Source organism: Malaclemys terrapin, chromosome 6, assembly GCF_027887155.1.
Source record: "Malaclemys terrapin pileata isolate rMalTer1 chromosome 6, rMalTer1.hap1, whole genome shotgun sequence".
Classification (NCBI taxonomy): domain Eukaryota; kingdom Metazoa; phylum Chordata; order Testudines; family Emydidae; genus Malaclemys; species Malaclemys terrapin.
In genome coordinates, this window is record NC_071510.1 from 16,083,387 (window position 1) to 16,105,415 (window position 22,029).

General features: G+C 42.2%; 1 protein-coding gene across 2 annotated transcripts in view; it reads right to left on the reverse strand.

The window, feature by feature from the left end:
* Window positions 1-22,029, reverse strand: part of SVEP1 (sushi, von Willebrand factor type A, EGF and pentraxin domain containing 1) — a 163,125-nt gene that overhangs the window by 137,141 nt on the left and 3,955 nt on the right. The window contains exons 1-3 of one of the 2 annotated variants that reach the window (XM_054031825.1): window positions 16,117-16,179; window positions 8,142-8,400; window positions 5,536-5,712 (exon numbers count right to left, since the gene is read on the reverse strand). In XM_054031825.1, the coding sequence (XP_053887800.1) occupies window positions 5,536-5,712; window positions 8,142-8,400; window positions 16,117-16,146 (466 nt within the window). In that variant the 5' untranslated portion in view covers window positions 16,147-16,179. Of the gene's footprint in view, window positions 1-5,535; window positions 5,713-8,141; window positions 8,401-16,116; window positions 16,180-22,029 lie in introns of those variants that run through there. The other variant, XM_054031824.1, reaches the window with a different exon arrangement.

Sequence of the window (22,029 nt, forward strand, 5' to 3'; positions counted from 1 at the left end):
TAAAAAAAATCATGTCTACATTTAACATATGCACTTAAATTAGCATTGTTATAAAACTTCTATTTACTAATTGATGCTTTACCAACCACACATCTTCTTCATGAACGGCGTGTGCTGTAAAAAATGAAATCCATATTTTTCAGTTAAAGAAACCATAGAAGGTACTTGTCTTATTGATGGAAGATGACTGTCATGTCATAGACAACAGGACAATGTTTAGGGGCATGATTAGATTTAACTGGTAAAGTGGCCACCTAGGGCACCACATTTCAGGTGGCATCATGTCTTTGAGAGGAGATCCAATCCATGAAGAGCTCAGTTGCCAAAGAACTCTGCTTCCGAGAGCCTAATTTTAAAGAACATCATTGCAGGTGAAGGGAGGTTGTGAAGAAGATGCATTCCCTAACCTAGCAAGAAAGAGAGGCTGAAGCATATAAAGAGGTTATATTTTAGCATTCTGTGTGGCTTGGAATAGAATGAACTTTAATAGGCTATCTTAAAAATGATAGGATGGCAGCAACATCTTAGGTCTATCTCTGTACAATGGCAGAGTGTAAAGGCTTTTTTTTTTTTCTTTTTTCTGACTGGCAGCTGCTGTCTTTTTATCTGAGAGTCGACATAAGTTTGAAATGTGATAGGTGCACACAAGGGAAGAGGAAGGAAACGTAAGATATCTGCTTTGTTCATCTGGGGATGTTTGTGGGGTGGAAACCAAAATATTCTTCACTAGGGCTGCACAACACCGAGGGCCAGCCATGATATTAGCAGCTTCCTACGTATGTACATCTCCAAGTAGAATTTTGCACACTGATATTTCTCTGAGAGTCTCTTTCTCCCATCATTCTGTCTCATATTTTACTTTCCATGGACTTCCTTTGTCACAGCTGTCATGGAAATCTCTGAATGTGTGTAATTCCTGTGTGGGCCATGACTCACTTAACTTTGTTTGTTTGTATAAAGCACAGAACACTCCGTCTGCTCCTCTTTCTATGGCAAATCATTCACAATACTGGAGGAGGTTTAGGGCCAATTTCTGCTGTCTGATGTTGAGCATGTGGCTCTCATTTTATTTTATGGAGACTTTCTAGAGGACATTTTGGGGTAATTAGGGAAGTACAGTACTGCTTTCATTGACTTTCCATAATTATTTTGTTGCCTCGGATATAATGCTATAAACCATGTGTCTAACCACTGGCATAAATAGAGTAATTTTAATTAAAAAAGCACATTGTGACCAAATGCACCCCTGTATTCACACCCTACACACTATTGTAATAATCTTTGTACAAAATAGGTCTTGTGAGGTATCTTTTGAAAACTAATAACTCACTGGTCAATAATATCATGGTGAAACATAGGTAGCAACATTCTACGTAAAGTTATGAAATCCCCCTATGATGCTGTTAGCACATGTTCAAAACCACTCAGCCCTGCCTACGCAAATGTTGTTAAACAGGTCTATCCTATCCAGAGAAATGTGGGTTTACCTCAATTTACAGGTAAGTAGTAAACAGGTCCTGAAGACAGCAAGGGGAGTAAATGAGAGGAGACAAAGCAAATTTGCATTTCAGCAAACACAGGTGGGAAGAAAGAGCATAGAGACTCTATCACCACCAGACTCTATGTCACCTCCTTTACAGTTTGAATAATCTTTGCTTTGAAGGGGTAATCTTCAGAAGAATCCACTTTCAAGGTTCACTGGACTATAAAAGAAAGGGGGCAGAGAACCCCAAGTTCTCTCTCTTGCTCTTTCATCTAAGATAACAAATGCACCAGCAGCCTCTGGGAAAGATCCTGACCAAGGAAAGGGTCAGTCACCATCTTGCTGGAAGACTGCAGATGAGAAAGGCCATCTTGAACAAAAGCCTGGAACTAAAACTTGGTAGATTAAGTTTTAGACTTTTAAATGCATGCTTTATTTACTTGTAACCATTTCTAACTTTCTCTCTTACACTTGAACTCACTTAAAATCCCATCTTCTTTTGTTAATAAACTTGTTTTATTTTCTAATATAAACCAATCCAATGCTGTGTTTAGACTGAACTATTTGGTGACTCCAGTCAGGGCCGGCTCTCCAGTCGGCGCCACCCGCCGCCCTCCCTCCCCCACCCCAGCGCGGCAGGGGAGGGCGCCGAGCCCGGCCGCAGGCCGCAATCCCCAAACGGCCGGAGCGTCGGGGGGAGGGCGGCGAGCCCGCCACGGCTCCGCTCTCCCTGGCGTCCAGAACGCCGGGGGGAGGGCGGAGAGCCCCCGGCGGCCAGAGCGCTGGGGGGAGGGCAGTGAGCCCACCGCAGCTCTCCGCTCTCCCCAACCGGCTGGAGCGCCGGGGGGAGGGCGGCGAGCCCAATCGCGGCCCCGCTCTCGGGCCGGAGCGCCCCGCCGCGCCGCCCCCCTCCAGGTGCTGCCCCAAGCGCATGCTTGGTGGGCTGGTGCCTGGAGCCGGCCCTGACTCCAGTCAAAGTAGCAAGCTGTCGAATATTGACTCTTTACAGGAACAACAAAACTTTAATATCTGAACTTTCCAAGAGAAGGCTGGGCAGCGCAGAACACACATTTTTGGGATAATCTGGGACTGGGAGTGTGTTGGGGTCCTGCTGCAAGTAGTAACCAAGGCAGGTGGAAGCCAGAGTGTGACTGATGTATTGCTGACAGGCTGCTGAGGTCAGAACTGCTAAACCAGGGCTGCAGCTATACAGATACTGAGCATGCGGCCTGCAGGCTGATAGGCTGTTTGTAAGCAGCCCAAGTTGGGAACTACAACAGCAAACCTTGGAGAGGCACCCAAGGTTGTGACACAGCCTGTCACAGGTAGTGACACAGCCCGTCAATGGTCTGGATTGCACCCTGGAATGTGACATGTATATACATTAGAGGAGGAGAACAATTTCCTATCTTGATGAAAACTCTATGTGCAAGTCATATCCTATGAATTAAAGATGATCTATAATGGTATCCACAAGCTTCAAAAATTGATAACTAAACGCAGCACAATTAATCACAGTCCATCATCAAGTCCCACCAAAGCAAACTTGCCAGCAGCATTCCCGCGCGTTATACCATGAAAAAGAGCTAGCATAGAGTCTGGAAATTCCTCGTGCTTTACAAAACCATACTTATGCTCACCAGGGGAAAGTTCAATAAAAAACACTGGAATCTACTTCGGAAAACAAGATTTCAAAATACGTTTTTCTTTTAAGGAATACACGTGACCTTTTGTCTCTCTCTCTTTCCTAAGAGGCAATACAACACTTCAGCAGATTAAGTTATATTTGCAAGAATAGGCCAATTCTATCCAAAAATAGAAGTGTGCAACTTTCATTAACTTTGCCAGATGATGCACAGCAGATGGCAGAACTTGGCACTTCACTGGCATTGCATATAATACAGGATATCTCGTGAAACTTTGATTTAACAGATGATTGCTGATGTGCTATTGAAATAACACTTTGTTCTGCAGTTGCCAAATGCACACTTAAAGAAGTTATGGTTTATACTGTTTTTGTTCAGGGGCACGTTCATGCTAGAGCAGACCCTTTTCAACGGAAGAGGCAAAGTGCAGGATCTGGTGATAGTTCTGTAATGACTGGTCAACTGGAAAATTCATTTGATTTCTGCAGTAGTTAATAAAAAACAATATACTGAGAGGTATAAGTGTTGAATACGTTTGCCATATTTTGCCATAGGAATGCTCCTTAATGCAAGCTGAGCCCGAAGAAATCAGATATAAAAACCCACCTTTTTCAATTGAGTTAGGATTGAGAATATATGGCACTTAAAATAACTGGTAGAATGAAATATTCATGAAAGCAAAGAAAATTTGAAGTTAAAGTGTGACATGCTCAGATTCCTGCAGCTCCCGTTGGCTGGGAACGGCGAACCGCGGCCACTGGGAGCTGCGGGAGGCCGTGCCTGCGGACAGTCAATGTATACACAATGTCTCGCAACCCGCCAGCAGCTTACCCTGATGGGCCGCGTGCCGAAGGTTGCCGACCTCTGTGCTAGACCTTACTCATCCTTCTCACAGAGATCTGAGAAGATAACCTCCATGCTTAGGTTCCAGATCTATCTGTGTCCTTTCCACTCTACCCTTTGAGCAAATAGAGGCCTGACAACAGTTACAAATGATAGCGAACAACCACATAACCTTAATTTAAAAAACATAAATATCATGAAAGGCCATAACGTTGTTGTAATTCATATACTCAGCAGAGCAGGCTTACATTTCATGAGGCAGCTGGTGAAAATTTTGATTATACATGTGAGAGCTTGGAGACAGAATTAAGATTGATACAAATCAGTATTAACTTTATCTTACATTTCTTTTTCTGGTGATATTTCATTATAACTATTTCTCTTAACTAGCTTATAAACTAAATAGAAAAAAGTTAAGAAGTGTTTTGATTATTGTGACATTTCTCTCCCATAAAAGTTAATGCAATTGGACACAACTTGTATATCCCTTTTACAAGCATATTTTCCCTTCACTTATTGTAATCATTACATTACGTTAAAAAAGCACTTCCTTAGATGATCTTTTGATTGCAAGAAAACTTTAAATTGAATTCGGTTTTGTTTGTAAAAAGGGATTTCATAATGACAAAATGGCTGATATCCATCTAACCATATTTTTATAATAGCTCTTATCACTGTAGCATCCAGTACTTTCCAGGATTGAAAGCCAATTCCACAAAAGACCAGTGCAATCATTTTCCTCCTTATTTCCCTTTAAGCAAGTCAGGCTATATATGTGAAAAATAAGTAATAAATGAATGTCTACTGTGAAGCTGTATATTGCATCTGACTATTTCATCTTTGTTCATGGACAATGCTATATGAAATCCAGGAATTCAAAAATACTGCCTTCATGTTTCTGCTATAAGATACAATAAATGTCTCTATTTCAGTCAGAGGATTGTCTTTCTATCAGCACTACTAAGGGGCAGTTCACAAAAATAGTCACACAAAAGTCTTATTGAGATGTGATACGTTTCTGCTTAGCAACTGGAATTTTTTCTTCTCTGGCAAGTGAAAGCCAATTTGGGAGAATCCAAGACTATTCAGTCTATCATGAGTTTAATGTAAGAACCGTTTGCATTAAGATTAATCTACAAGGGCCTGATTCAAAACCTACTAAGTCAATGGGAGTTTTTCCATTGACTTTGCATCAGACTCATAGGCCACATCTACACTACCAGTCAGATCAGCGGGTAGTAATCGATCTATCGGCTATCAATTTATCGTGTCTCGTCTAGACGCGATAAATCGATCCCTGAATCGATGCCCGTACTCCACCTCAGCAGGAGGAGTAAGCGGAGTTGACGGGGAATCAGGTAAGTCGAACTAAGATACTTCGACTTCAGCTCCATGAATAGCGTAGCTGAAATTGCGTATCTTAGATCAATCCCCCCCCCCCGTGTAGACCAGCCCATAGTCATAGATCTGCATGCAGAACAGCATATAACTTCGTGTGATCTGAATTAGATTTACATTTAGGCTATGTAGATAAATTGGGGAATCTGAAAAATGGAGACTGACCTGTGCATTCATGCTGTAGTCCTTTACCGTAGTACCCTTTTTCACAGATACATTCAAACTGCCCTGTGTGAGTGCCACATTTGCAGCTTGCCATGATGTCACAGCAGTTCTCATTTGCCTCACAGAGATATGAACAGTGGGATATATCTTCTTGAATGTAACTGCCAGAGGGCAGATCTGCAATACAAATCAATTAAAAAGCCCACAATAGTTAATAATTAGTGAAATGTCGCTGAAAACTTTATAGTTCCAATATGCACTTGTGGGGATGACGATGTGAAGCAAAACTTCAGTTCTTTGAAATGTATGTCTCAAATCCTGAAGTTCTTAACTCAGGAAAAATGCTCACTGAAGTATATGAAGTAAAATTCCCGAGAACTCTGTTTTTCTCTGACAAGTCTTTACTCAGTTTCTTTTTAGTTCTTACTAAGGCAAAATTATCATTGGCCTCAATGCAAGAATTAAAAGGAAAACAAGGGCCCAAATTAGGTTCCACCAAAATCACAGGAATGAATTTGACTTTGATAACCCTATGAGATCAGTCTGTCACTGAATATGTAACTGTTAAAAATAGGTAGATTCTCCGCCTCCACAAAAAAAAGATCTAATTAAACATCCTTCAAAACAGAAAAAAACACCATGCACCAAAAGAATTCGGTGGTAGATATGCACCATATAGGGTGACCAGATGTCTCGATTGTATAGGGACAATCCCGATTTTTGGGTCTTTTTCTTATATAGGCTCCTATTACCTCCCGTTTTTGTCCCGATTTTTCACATTTGCTGTCTGGTCACCCTAGTACCATATTCATGTTAAATCAGAAGATTTACTTAAATCAAAACTACATAAATACTCATGGATAGATTCTTAGTTGATGTACAGTTGCATAGCTCCGTTCAAGCAAGTGTAGATACATTTATTTAAACCAGGTGAAGATCCAGCCCTATATTCTTAACAGCTACTCTTATCCTCCTTTTTTTGTTCAGTGGCAATTCTTCATAAAGGTGAACATCAGAAACCAGTTCCATTTTATAGAATTTTTATACCTAAAGAAACGTCACATTTACATTTATGAGAGGTATTTTTATGAATTTTTGAAATATTCTAAATATGTGTTATTTGCCCATAGTGTATAAAGGCTTTTATTAATACTGAGACGAATTCTGAAGTCCTTCCTAGGGTCTGTCTGCATCTTTAGGTGCCTAAATACCTTTGAAAACTGGCCCAAAGTTCTTATTTAGGCAAAATCTCTATTGGGCCAAACCCTGACATTCTTACCCAGTTCTTACTCAGGTAAAATGAAGCCTTGAAACTGGTGCAAAGGGCAAATGTACATGCACATCAAAGAGAAGAATTTGGCCCAATCTGTTGACTTTGAAAGATCTACTATTTACCTTAATTCCTGAAATCTGTTGGTTTCTGTTGAATGTAATACACATGAATGCAAGAAAAATACTGAAGAAAAGAGACAACACCTATATGAAACATTTCACAAGGCCTTACAGTAACTCCTCGCTTAACGTTGTAGTTATGTTCCTGAAAAATGCGACTTTAAGCAAAACGATGTTAAGCGAATCTAATTTCCCCATAAGAATTAATGTAAATGGGGGGGGGGGGGTTAGGTTCCAGGGAAATTTTTTTCACCAGACCAAAAACTATATATTATATAGATATTCACACACTATACGTTTTAAACAAACAATTTAATACTGTTCATAGCTATGATGATTGTGAAGCTTGGTTGAGGTGGTGAAGTTAGAGGGTGGAAGAGTGAGGGATATTTCCTAGGGATTGCCTTGCTGCTAAATGATGAACTAGCACTCGGCTGAGCCCTCAAGGGTTAACACATTGTTGTTAATGTAGCCTCTCACACAAGGCAGCATGAACACGAGGGAGGAGCGACAGCATAGCAGACAGAGACACATACCTTATGTGTGGGAGAGAGAGAGATGCACACTGCCCCTTTAAGTAAGCTGACCCACTCTTAAGTGCATTGTTTTTTTAAGTGAATCAGGAAGTTGAGACAGCAGCTGCTGCCCCAAGCTCTCTCTGTCTCTCTCCCTCCACGTCCCCTCCCTGCCCTATATGGAAAAGGGATAAGCGGGGTGCAGGAGCGGGGGGAGGGGGACACCCTGACATTAGACTCCCCGTTCCCCCCGCCCCCCCTGCACAGCAAGCAGGAGTCTCTGGGAGCAGCTCCAAGGCAGAGGGCAGGAGCAGCACATGGCAACGGGGGAAGGGACAGCTGAACTGCCGATTGCTAGCCTGCTGGGCGGCTGCTACACAGGGAACTTAGGGGAGCGGGGAGCTGATAGGGGAAGCTGATAGGGAGGCTGCCAGTCCACCCTGGTTCGAAGCCCCCACCAGCTAGCTCCAACGGGCTGCTCCTTCCTGCAAGCAGTGGACAAAGCAGGCGGCTGCCAAACAACATTAGAAGGGAGCATTGCGCAACTTTAAATGAGCACATTCCCTAATTGATCAGCAACGTAACAACAAAACAACGTTAACCAGGACAACTTTAAGTGAGGAGTTACTGTATTTCCAGCCAGCCCTATGCTCTCTATAGCATCTGAAATGATACTTCCAGGGTTACTAAATGTAATACCTTCATGAAGAGCTCTGCGAGCTAAAGCCTCAAACTCTGCAAAGCTGTGAAGCAGGTAACAGTGTTCCTCCTTTGGATGGGAAGCCATGTCATTCAGTTCTCGGATGTTGCCCTGCCATATTCCAAATGTGAAGATCTCTACTCCAAATTCTACACGCAGGGATGCTGCGATGGGTCTAGGATCTCCTCCATTGGAATATCCATCAGTAATGAGAAATATCACCTTTGTAGCATTTTCACGGGAGTGTTGCAGTATTTGCTGAAATAGAGTATAAAACAGTACATCTCAGGCAAAGGGTTAGCAGTGGCTGACCTGCACGTAGTACTTTCTTCCATGGTGCATCTCCTTTTATTTGGCTTGTTTTCTGACTTAATCCAGTTTTGCTGGACCACCCAGTACTAACACAAGAAGATCAACAATCTTTAATCAGAGACTGGTTATCAAGCCAAATATTGACTCATTTTTATATGCTCAGACTCCTGGCATGATACAGATATTGTGAATATGTGACACTGGGCAAATGAGCCACTTTTCACAGCGATGAATAAAATCATCTGCTCTGGCAGAGGGCAAAAAGAAAAAGAAAATTCAAACACACAGTTCTTATGGTGGTGAGAAGACCTTCATTAGTGTTTCATCAACTCTGACTAGGTAACAAGTAGGATGGATAGTACACTGTAGATGCAACTTAAGACCCATTGAGCCAGATTCTCAGATGGTGTAAACTAGGAAAGTGGCAACCGAGTTATGGTGAATTACAGCAGCTGAAGATCTGGCCCTTGTCCTTTGCAGTTTATCATAGTGGGCCACATGTTTCACAACTGAAATCATTGTCCAGAACAAAACCGTTTACCTGATCCCTTTAACACAGTAGTGGGCAACGGCCTGTCAGGGTAATGTGCTGGGGGGCTGCGAGACAGTTTGTTTACATTGACCGTTCACAGGCACGGCCGCCCGCAGTTCCCAGTGGCTGCGGTTCGCCGTTCCCGGCCAATGAGAGCTGCGGGAAGCGGCGGCCAGCCTGCACCGCTTCCCGCAGCTCCCATTGACCGCGGCCACTGGGAGCTGCGGGCGGCCGTGCTTGTGAACGCTCAATGTAAACAAACTGCCTCACAGCCCCCCAGCGGATTAGCCTGATGGACTGCGTGTGGCCTGAGGGCCGCAGGTTGCCCACCACTGCTTTAATTGCAGGTGGGAGTGTAACCAGATGCCATAATGCAAATGTGTCACGAATGGTGGGCAAACATCTTTTACCATATGGACAGTTACAATCCTCACCAACACTTTGAAGGGTTTGAAATAGAAACACACACACACACAGAGCTTACTTATACACCAACACTGCAGTTGTGTGAAAAATTTCAGAAACTATGATTGGTTAAAATGTTAAAACCTGATATCCTGGTATAGGCCAGGAGCCTTTAGAATTCCATTTAGGTAGCAGAAAATTTCTGCCCGACAGACATCAATGCCAACATAATGGCAGATTAATGGGCCCTCTAAGTCAATGTGGCCTGGGAGCTCAGACTAGAATCATGGCTCACCAGCCACTAATCAAAAATGACTGACCCAAAGTCTGTGCCATTGGTGTTGTTCTACTTTCGGAGTCCAAGGAGGCTTGCAGAGCCTTCTCTAACAGGACAAATTTCAGCCTTGCCTCCCTAGCTCTCTGGGTACGCTTGGAGAAAAAGCGACATTGCCTCAGGACACGTCCTACTCCAATATGCAGTGGGCACCAAGAGCATCCATCATTAATGGTCATCAACGCATCACACAAGGGTCAGGTATTAAATCCTAATGACTCAACTTCTGTCACGACTGTAGTACTCCTGCTCAGGGTATGGATGTCAAGATTAACTAAAATTTGTCTGATCTATGCTTTTTTTTTTTTTTTGCTAATGGCTGTAAAAAGAGAACTACATCAACTATACTAAATTATATAGAATGTTGTCAATATATACAAAGCCAAGGAAATAACAGAGTGCACAGAGTAAGCAGGCACTGCAGAGGTTCTGTCCTGTTGCCATGGGTGCTAAAAAGGAACTCAGAAGCACCGGAGTCCATTCCACCCTTTATGCCCTTGATTGGCAGGGCCAATAGGGTACCTAGGGCACAGGTGCAGCCCATTGGACACAGCTGGCTCAAAGATTCTGATCTCATGTGCACAGAGCGCACATGCATCAAGAGCGGAATCTGTGTGGCCAACCACTCAGACAATAATTTAAGGTCCCAAGTCTATAGCTTCGAGGCAGCAATCTGTGCTATCATTCAGGATTCCTAGCCACAAACTGTAACTCTTTGGACTGACACCAGGATAATGTATTAACATGTTTGGTGTACTACAATGTAGGTAACATCTGCTATTTGGGCAGGAGTAGCATGAAAGACAGAGCTGAGTCCTGTCCTCTCCTCTGGGAAATGCTACCATGAAGCAGAACCTGTCACAAAGGCCTTATTTTCCTCACCCACATTAAAATGAAGGAACACAATTCCTGTATTGACTAAGGGCTGGATAGTGCAGTCCTTTCTCAAGGAAGACTCCAACTGGAGTTAGTGACAATTCTGACTGAGTTAGGACTGTGGGACTGAGTCCTAAACACTGGAGCGTGCTAAACATACTCACTCGGTCTTACACTAAATATTCTGAATCTTTCAACTACAATATTGAGACATGTTCTCTGTCCACAGGTATGACATCCAGTTGCTTAAGTACTCTGCGAAACATCTGTCATTTAATTTTCAGAATATATTTTGCAATACATTTTGAAGAGTAGATGTATAGTATATGCATAATCTTGCAAATTAGTGCTTTAAATCTATCCATTTGCAATCTGCTTGATTGGAATCTGTATAAAACTTTTGCCAGGCAAAATATCTGCAAACAAAAAGCAAAGAACACATGCACCATAATGTTTGGGGATGAGATACCGTCTTATCTGAACCACCAGCATTCCTTCTCGGGATATGACTCCAATGGGTTACTGTACCACCCCTAAAACACTTTTCATAGAATCATAGAAGATTAGGGTTGGAAGAGACCTCAGGAGGTGATCCAGTCCAACCCCCTGCTCAAAGCAGGACCAACACCAACTAAATCATCCCAGCCAGGGCTTGGTCAAGCTGATCTTTAAAAACCTCTAAGGATGGCGATTCCAACCTCCAGCTCCCTAGGTAACCCATTCCAATCACTTCCTTCAGTCTGCTGGCAATGCTCCTACTAATGCAGCCCAATATATACAAAGGGCACACTGCTGGCAACAAGGGCACACTGTTGACTCATATCCAGCTTCTCGTCCACTGTAATCCCCAGGTCCTTTTCTGCAGAACTGCCGCTTAGCCAGTCGGCCCCCAGCCTGTAGCAGTGCATGGGATTCTTCCGTCCTAAGTGCAGGACTCTGCACTTGTCCTTGTTGAACCTCATCAGATTTCTTTTAGCCCAATCCTCCAATTTGTCCAGGTCACTCTGAACCCTATCCCTACCCTCCAGCATATCTACCTCTCCCACCAGTTTTGTGACATCCGCGAACTTGCTGAGAGTGCAAACCATCCCATCATCCAGATCATTAATGAAGATGTTAAACAAAACCAGCCCCAGGACAGACCCCTGGGGCACTCCGCTTGTTACCGGCTGCCAACTAGACATCGAGCCCTTGATCGATACTCATTGAGCCCAACGATCTAGCCAGCTTTCTATCCACCTTATAGTCCGTTCATCCAATCCATACTTTTTTAACTTGCTGGCAAGAATACTGAGGAAGACCGTATCAAAAGCTTTGCTAAAATCAAGGTATATCTCGTCCACCACGTTCCCCATATCCACAGAGCCAATTGTCTTATCATAGAAGTCAATCAGCTTGGTCAGGCATGACTTGCCCCTTGTGAATGCATGTTGACTGTTCCTGATCACTTTCCTCTCCTCCAAGTGCTTCAAAATGGATTCCTTGAGGACCTGCTCCATGATTTTTCCAGGGTCTGAGGTGAGGCTGACCAGTCTGTGGTTCCCTGGATTCTCCTTATTCCCTTTTTTAAAGATGGGCACTATATTTGCCTTTTCCAATTGATCAGGACCCCCTCCTCCCCCCGATCGCCACGAGTTTTCAAAGATAACGGCCAATGGCTCTGCAATCACATCAACCAACTCCCTCAGCACCCTCGGATGCAATAGATCCGGACCCCCCTGGACTTGTGCATGTCCAGCTTTTCTAAATAGTCCTTAACCTGTTCTTTCACCACTGAGGGCTGCTCACCTCCTCCCCATACTGTGTTGACCTGTGCAACAGTCTGAGAGCTGACCTTGTCTGTGAAGACCGAGGCAAAAAAAGCATTGAGTACTTCAGCTTTTTCCATAACTGTCATTAGGTTGCCTCCCCCATTCAGTAAGGGTCTCACACTTTCCCTGACCTTCTTCTTGTTGCCAATATACCTGGAGAAACCCTTCTTGTTACCTTCACATCCCTTGCTAGCTGCAACTCCTTTACTGGAATGGTTCAGGGAAACTGTACTTGGAAGCGTCCAAGGGGGCAATCCTCAAAATTACAATTTTTTTTAAGTGTGTAAAAATAAAAACTTTACTTCTACAATCACCGCTAACGCTACTGTTTTAAATGTCACTGCATCACCCAATGAATGTGAACCTGCTAGTTCACCTGCTAGCTATACTGCTGTCAACACACCGATGTCAAAGCTAACAAGTAGTAGTAATACCCAGTGTAGGAGATGACATTAGTGAGAGTTTTCCCTGAGCAAAGACAGCAGGATCAGGCCTTATATCAGTTACACATATATCACAGACTGATTGAGGGTGCAAGTGTACTGGTCGTTACCTCTTACAGGGCCTAATCCAAAACTCATTAAAATCAGTAGAAAGCCTCTGATTGACTGCGGTGGGGTTTGGATCAGGTCCATGTTGAATTATGTTTTGTGAAGCATTATGGCATGATTATGCCTGCTTTTGGAATTCATAAATCAGAGATCACAAATTAATTACCATGGTAGAAGCACATCATATTTTTATCTATCTATAGCTATATCTATATATACACACACCTCTACCCCGTTATAACGCCACCCGATATAACACGAATTCAGATATAACGCGGTAAAGCAGCGCTCCGGGGGGGCGGGACTGCACGCTCCTGCGGATCAAATCAAGTTCGATATAACGCGGTTTCACTGATAACGTGGTAAGATTTTTTGGCTCCCGAGGACAGCGTTATATCGAGGTAGAGGTGCGTGTGTGTGTGTATATATATATATAGGCTACTTGAAGGAATGCTTGATATTCTAGTGCGGGTCTACAACTGTTGGATGTTTTCTGGTAAATTTCACCCTAATCTATGGTCACTGATGGAGCTGAGGCCAAATGGATTACATTTTTCCTAACACACATTTGTCACACATTTTTCATCAGTTTTATTTAATGAAAATCTGTATCACCTTCCTCTCCCCGCAGCCCTCCCAGAAAACTCTTGTAAAAGCCACTTTTGTTCTAAACATTTCAACCTTAATTTACATAAGAAGAATGACTCAAACCCTGCCCCTCACCCTATAAACATTTATGTCCAAGTAACTTTATTCATGTCACTAGTCCCCCTTAACTCAATGGAGTTACCCACACGCGCAAAGTTAAGCACAAGTATTTTTCAGGATGAGGTCTTGAGTTTTTATGGAATGAGCATAAGAACCCAGGAGTTATACTGGAGATTTGGATAGGACCTATTTCTCAGAGGCACTGAAAACACACAGCTGCCCTGGACTTCATACTCAGCATTTCTGAAAATTAGGCCCTGAATGACTTGTTTAATTGAAAATGTGGTCCATATCATAATTACAGAAAAGTAATTTTAATAAGAGACCAACCGAAAATACAATTAAATGGTCACAATGCTGGTTAATTATTGTAGAGGATCAGTAGTAAGCTTTTCTCTTTACCCTTCTTTCAGGTTTTAAGCACTGATTGGAGGCTTTAGACTGTTTCAACACACAATCCTTTTACTCCTACGACAAAATTCAACATTCTTTTCCCATTAGCAAAAAGTTATTACCATCTGCAGTGTATTCAGTCTCAGTTCAGTGTGTACAAGTATCTGGCAGACTAGCCATCTCCCCTGTGCCAGGAATAGCCTTCAGAATTATAAAAATGTAGTCTTGTGTAACAAAGTTAGTACACAAAATCCAGTTCTAGAAATTCAGCAGTTAGGACAGATAATTCTTATAAGAATTCCAGGGCTAGTTACCTTTCTATGCTTTTAATATTAATTTAGGGTTTGTGAAAGGTATGGGATTGGCAGTATCTAAGACTGAAGACTTCGTATCCACTGAACAGGTACGGCACAGGAACAGCTGTTATCATTTGCTTTGCCTTTGAAGTGAGAGAGTAGTTCAGTGTCTGTGCCTGTTCAATATTTGGCCTTTGGAGAGGCTGCCAACTAAAATGCCATTTGTGATAAAGACACCTGTCCACGAGGAACTGAACTGAGCTGGACTAATTCAGCTCAGATAATCATCAGATAACATCTCTCAGGCCCTGGCATTCTGGGATGGAGTCATGCTAGCAGAGTGGTTGTCCTTAAAAAGTTTCAGTGTTATCTTAGATGCCAAAATAATGTTACCCCAGCATTTCCAGTATTCCCTTATGCCAACATTTACAGGACTCCTTAAAGGGAGTGTAGGGAATACCTAGGAAATACTGAGCTACAACTATCAGCTGTAGTAACTGTGAAGTGTTTTAGAGAGCCAGGGCCGGCTCCAGGGTTTTGGCCGCCCCAAGCAGCCAAAAAAAAAAAAAAGCCGCGATTGCGATCTGCAGCGGCAATTCGGCGGGAGGTCCTTTTCTCCCAGCGGGAGAGAGGGACCGTCCGCCAAATTGCCGCCGAATACCTGGACGTGCCGCCCCTCTCCGGAGCGGCCGCCCCAAGCACCTGCTTGCCAGGCTGGTGCCTGGAGCCGGCCCTGTAGAGAGCGATTGCTATAACTTCTTTGCATTTCATTACCAACCCACAGAGCCGTTTGTCCTTTCTGTATCGACAGCTTGTTTATGTTTATCTAGTTTGTAACCTGTGAGCAACAGGAAGATGCACAAACCCTTGGCCTAATTCAGAGTAGTCTCAAAATCCCTATCATGAGGTCAATTGAGACATTAATGTCACTGCCCTGTGTGTGTGTGTGTGTGTGGTGATGGTGGTGGTGGTGGGGGGGAAGGGTAGCCTAACCTTTCTGTGACTCAGCTACTCATCCTGGAATTAGGAATAATACTTCTGAACCTCACAAGACGGTCAGGAACCTCAAATGATGTTTGTTAAAGTGCTCTGAGGCTGTTAGATGGAAGAGGCAATAAAAGTTCATAGTATTATCACCTGATTTACCCCTTCTTTTTTTGGTTCACTCACTTGTTTTGGCTGTTACATTGAAATGCATCCTCTACTCTTTTAGGGTTTTCCCATTCAAAAGAGGAGCTAATGTTGATAGCTAGTGGTTCTGACCTTTGGTTGAAATTTTGCTTTAAGACCTGAGACAGACTGCTGCTCTTCACACATGTGGATAGGAATGGTGGGAATACATGAAATCAGGCAAGTCTGTTTTATTTTGGTTTTTCTCAAGATTTTTTCCCTGCATTATCCAGGGAGAGATTTACTCTAATGAATACCATTCCTTTCCAATACGTAATTGCAGACACACTTCTTCTTTTCCACATTTCCACAATGAGAGCTGCATGCACAAAATTAAGGACGTTACATTGCCCTAATTGCCCCTAGATTAGAACATCAGTGCCATAAGAAATGGGCTCTTGCTACTACATAAAAGCCAAGCACAACTATTATTTTCAGAGAGGGACAGGCTAATCCTGTTGCAGTGTTCTATTACAATGATGTTATTTCAGTTAAACCAAATCACTTATGTAGATTTAATCAATTGATCGGACACCTGTTGTTACAGTAATTCTGAATGACTGAATTTTCAGAAGTACGTGCTTACCATGTGCAGCCAAAATGGGTCCCTACACATGCATTGTCTTTCCTCATTCTGCTTTCTTCCATGTCATCTCATCTCCCTGTCTTCATTCAAATCTCTTCTTAAAACACACTTCTGAACTGTTTTCAGCTTGTAATCATATTTGGGGCTGGAAAGAAATATTGCCCCAGGTAAGATTGGCAGAGACCCTGGAGAGTTTTCGCCTTCCCCTGTAGCATGGGGCACAGGTCACTTGCTGGGTTGAACTAGAGTAAATGGTGGATTCTCTGTAACGTGAAGTCTTGAGATCAAGATTTGAAGACTTCAGTAACGCAGCCAGAGGTTATGGGTCTGTTACAAGAGTGGGTCCTGTGGCCTGCAGTGTGCAGGAGGTCAGACTACATGAACACGAGGGTCCCTTCTGGCCTTAAACTCTATGAGAATGTTACTGGCTCACTGGACAGACCAAATGGGATGGATCAAACTAGAAAGGACTCCGTACTACACATGAAAAGTGAACATCAGGCAACTAGATGGCTAATTTCCAATACCCTCAACAAGATGTCTAGTGTATTAAAATCTTTGGCAATATTCCAGAAACCCAAACACACATTTTAGGTGTGATATTTATTGCAATGATCTCTCATTTTCAAATGCTGGAAGTTCAGATAGCACTCCTTATCCCGGCAGTGCAAGGCAGGTGGAAAATCAGCTTAGCCAGGAAAGTCTGAGCCCGAACATTATTTTTAGCCCTGTAGCATGAGCACCCGGTCAATTGACCAGGGCGCTGAGACCTGCCGCCAGGTGGGGGTTTTTGCTATGCACACGTACCCATAGACACTCAACTCAGTTTGCCTGGTCTACGAGTATATCTGCACTGCAACCAGGGGATGTGACTGCAGTATGCATAGGAATATCTGAGATCACTTAATTTAGCAAGCTTGGGTACCGATAGTAGTGAAATCACAACAATACAGCCTCAGTGTAGACTGCTCCAGCCCACCTGGGGCCCTGGTTACTTACTCTGCCAGCTAGCCTGCACTGAAAACTGGGCTGCTACAGCTTCAATGCTCCTGGTATCTGAGCTAGTTAGATTACAGTTAGCTCAGATGTCTCTACATGTGTTATAATCACAACCCAGACCGCAGCGTAGACGTAGCTGGCATGTTGACATTAGAGCTAAAAGGTGTAAATTCCAGCTGGAGGAGACATACCCATTCTAGCTCTGATTGAGCTAGTGTTCTAAAAATAGAAGTGTAGCCGCAGTAGCGTGAATGGCGGGAGAAGCTAGCCGCCCCAAGTACAATCCCAACCGGGACCATAGGTACGTATTCAGGACAGTTAGCAGCTTATGCTACCACGGCTACACTGCTGTTTTTATGGAGTAGCTGAATCAGACCTAGCGTGAGCAAGTCTCCTCGAGCTGGAATTTACATCTTCCAGCGCCAGTGCAGACATACCCTAGGAGAGGACCAGGCAATGTGAGCCAAGCACCTATCAGCTTCAAGTTTTGCATGTGCCGAAGGGAAAGCTTCTGAGCATTTGGCTGGCCCTGCAATGTATGTGAAGTGTGTGGGAGGGCAGCTGCTGAATTTGCATATTTGTTGTATTATGCAAATTTTGGCATTTTAAGTTATTCACAAACCAAAAGGAACTTTAAAAAAAATGGATGATGCTAAATACTTGATTTTTCTTCTTCTGAATAAAATGTGTATGATAGATATAGAATATCAGGGCAATAACACACTGACTCCTAATGAACGGGTGTCCACATGACACAGTCTGGCCTCACAAAGGATGCTGAATAGCTCACTTGTTGTTAGTCTCAGCAGGAAGGTTAAAGATCTGAATTGACATGAAGCCTGAATTACCCTTTCACTCCTAGAGTTGGCCCCTCCATGGCAGTATTTAGGATCATTAATGAATAGTGTGGAGAGGTGTGAGCTGCCGCTGACCACGCTGTACTTATTTTGTGAATAGATACCACAGAGAACGTCAGTATCCAGGGCTCTCAATCACAGCACTAAATTAACTTCAAGGGTGGTTGTATTCTGAAAAGTGACTCTGTAATAGTGGCATTATGGGCACATTGTAGGGTTCCTTGCGTATTGTCTCTCAAGGATTCCATATAAAATTTGCTCAGTTTTAAAAGATACATATTTGTTTACTTGTAAACTGCCAGCCCTGCAATCTCAACCTGGGATCTTAGAGTTAAGCTGGGTTCTCTCCAACTTTTTCTATCACAACCATCATAAGACATTCTACTAGCCAAGTGAGGCCCACAGTGAGACCTGTGCAGCCTTCAGAGAGTTTGCACAGTTGTAACCGATGGGAGGTTTTAGTGAACATCCTGTTGATGATGCACAAGATGGAAAAGAATCCGCTGCTCATTCTACATTAGCTATGTCAATTCTGCAGGAATAAAAATTAGATTACTCATCTGTTGTCAATAAAGTCCACAAATATGACTCTAAATGCACACAGGGAGTAGATCTGATGAATCAGAGTGCGCCATTTTTTACGTAGTCAATTTTCAGAGCAGAACTGCATTTTAAAAATACAATACAAAATATCTGAAACTAAACTGGAAAAGAATTATCTTTAAAATGTGCTAAAATTGAAATCTGATCATCAAGGATAGCCCAATGGATAATAATTCTGCACTCTGTCAGTTTATGCTTTTGACATCAAGAAGAAACAAAAGCAACATAACTTATTTAAACAAACACTAAATAAGCATTAAAATAGTTTACTCTAATAAATGTGCTTACATTCTTTTGTAAACCACTGTTTGTCATGTTTGTTAATTGGGTAACAACAGAACACTGAATTTGACATACTGGCTTGTTATACACTATCAAGATCAGATTAGAAGATAAAAGCCATTAAAAAAAAAAAGAAAAAGACCAGATGCATTTAGAAATAGATAGGGTGTGTTGTCTAATTCTGCAGATTTTGGGCCAGATCTTCAACTGGTGCAAAGCTGCATATCGTCGTTGAAGTCAAGGGAGCTATGCTGATTGACCACAGCTGAGGATCTGACCTTTTTTAATTTAATAGTTAGTAGCATAAAATACATCTAAATAACTCTCTTAACTAATGTTGTACAATGCCCCTTGTAATAGTTTGACCTGCCTTTTAAAGTCTACCTTTACATTAACTCTTACTTTAACTCAGCAAGAGTGCACAGCTATAGTTCTTTCTTCCATTTTAGACAGTAATTAATTGCACTTTCATGTGCAGAGAAAAAAAAAACACACCTGTGGCTATCACTATTTTTAGTGAATGATTTCTCAAGAGGCTACTGCCAGTTAATCTTTCAATTAATCCATAACTTCAGAATGTTTTATCCGTAATGATTAATTGCTCACACTATTTTCTATAAATAAATCTTTGCAGCGTAACTTCAAAACAAACAAAAATGATCACAAATTGTTCACTGCTTAAAACTGACAAAAAGGAAGCACTCTTTCCTTGAGCGTCAGCGCTCCCTTCATCGCATGTGGTTAGCTTCCATTAACGTTTCTATGTATGCACAATGAGAAGAAAATACACCTCTGACACTTTCACATGGTTAACATATCAGGAGCGGTTTAATTTTTCATGAGTGATGTACCCAAGTATTCGGATTCTAATATTTAAACTGTATCTTTAGATTTATTCATCTAAATTTGGGTTATTGAGAGTCAGGAAGGTTGTGTTGTCTAGAAAATGTTTTAAGATTTAGAAACTATATTTTCGTAAAATAGATTATCAGAGTATGGAATGTGGTTACATCAACACAACTTGAAACGTATCTCAATAAAAAAACAAAAACTGAATACTATCAAAGATGATTGTCAAAAGCTAAGTTTGAAAAATCCTCTCATCCGGGGAAAGGTTTCCCTGGCAAATACGGCAGTCTAAATCGCCTTTTCCTTCAGATTTTACACTATCATTTAAAACATAAAAGAAGTTTCTAGCCCATCCAGTTGCAAAGAACACCTTCTGAAAGTGAAGTGAATGTAACATGATGGTGTTATCTGTCTGCAGTCACTGTCAGCTTCAGTACCTCCCTCTCTGGATGCCCAAAGTGTTATCAAGTGAAATCAACAAGACTCTGGTTATTTCTATCACAGGCTAGATTCACCTCAGTTTCACATGGTGACTGCTTGACGAAGTAGCATCAAGAGGCTCTTGGGCCCTTTCAGCATCTAGAGGGTATGGCTCTTCAAATGTACCAAATCCCTGCTAGATAAGTGCTGATATGAAATAGACTCAGACTCAAAGACTTTAAGGCCAGAAGGAACCATCATGATCATGTCGTCTGATCTCCTGCACATAGCAGGCCACTGAACCTCACTCGCCCACTCTTGTAACAGACCCAGAATCTCCAGCTGAGTTACTGACATCCTCAAATCACGATTTAAAGACTTCAAGTTACAGAGAACCCAGCATTTAAACACTAGTTTAAACCTGAAAGTGACCCGAGACCCACACTGCAGAGGAAGGTGAAAACCCTCCAGGGTCTCTGCCAATCTGACCCGGGGGGAAATTTCTTCCTGACCCCAAATATGGCAATCAGTTAGACCCTGAGCACGTGGGCAAGACCCACCAGCCAGAGACCTGGGAAATAAGGAACAGGATCCATGAACAGCACTTTAATGGAAGTCCCAGCAACTGAGGATGATGATAGGGGCTGAACTTCTCACCAGGGCTTTGTCCCAGGACCTCACTGGTGGCTTGTGCTAATACACATTTTTCATATTTCCATATGTCTAGAAGGTTGAGTCCTCCATCTGCGAGGTTTCTTACGTCCTGGTAAACATGCAGGAGGATAGCACTGCAGAGAGACAACTCTGCAGTAACCATCTTCCAAAGATCCCTCCACAGATAGTGCTAAAGAGCGGTAGAGAACCCTTTCACTTTTTGAATGAGGAAGAGTCAGCATCTGCGGATGCAGCATTACACAACATACAGTATATTAAAAGGTGCAACACTCCTTACAGGGCATTCTAAAGCAATGCTTCAGTTACTGTACTTGTTGGTGTTAGTGACAATTATGTCATGCCATGGTTCGTTTATCTTCTAATCTAAAGTATGTACACATAATACCACACACGACTTGTAACTATTACTAGGAGCCTGGAATGGTTTACCTGGGACTCATTAATTATTTCCAGGGCTCTTGGTTCTATTTGTTTAATATACTCTGCAAATTGGAAAAGAAAATGAGGATTCTGGATTTCATTTTCATTCAACTTATTGGGAACAGAAGAAATGGGGCCAACAAGTGGAAAAAAAGAAAGACAAAAAAAATCATAGCTATAAGAAAAAGCAGTTAAAAATAGATGACAGGAGCACAATAGTTCAGAGGAAGAAAAGAAAGCTGCTTGTTACACTGATGTGTATTTTGCTAAGTTCACTTCAACAGTGGTATTCTAAACATAGTAAAGTCTTCTTTTTCAAGTTCTTAGAAAGGAGAGTATTCCCAAAGTTGTAATTTGTCTGACAGAAAGAAGACGTACAATACAGGACCTCAGCGCAGTACCTCCTTTTTTAACTGAGAGAGGGGAAGCTACTAATTCAGTGAAATGTAGAAATATCATTCCTTCTCAATACACTGCCAGAACATGAAGTGATACTTCCCAACTTATCAAATCCTAATAAAGAAAACGTAGGTGACAGCAATACTATTATGCCCATGGGATACATTATTTAGCTGTGCTTGTACAACTAAATCATCTATGTCTAACCTTGCTTGTTTTTAAAAGTCGATTTAGTCAGGATTACACGTCAAGGAAAACGTACTACATGATTTCTATGGAGTTGTAACGTACTTAAATTTTGTTTATAACACAATTACTTCAAGATTAATTCTTTAAACTTTTAAGAAAATTCTCATGATATTGAGCCTATAACAGCTTAATTTCACAACCACAGAATTACCGTGTGGAT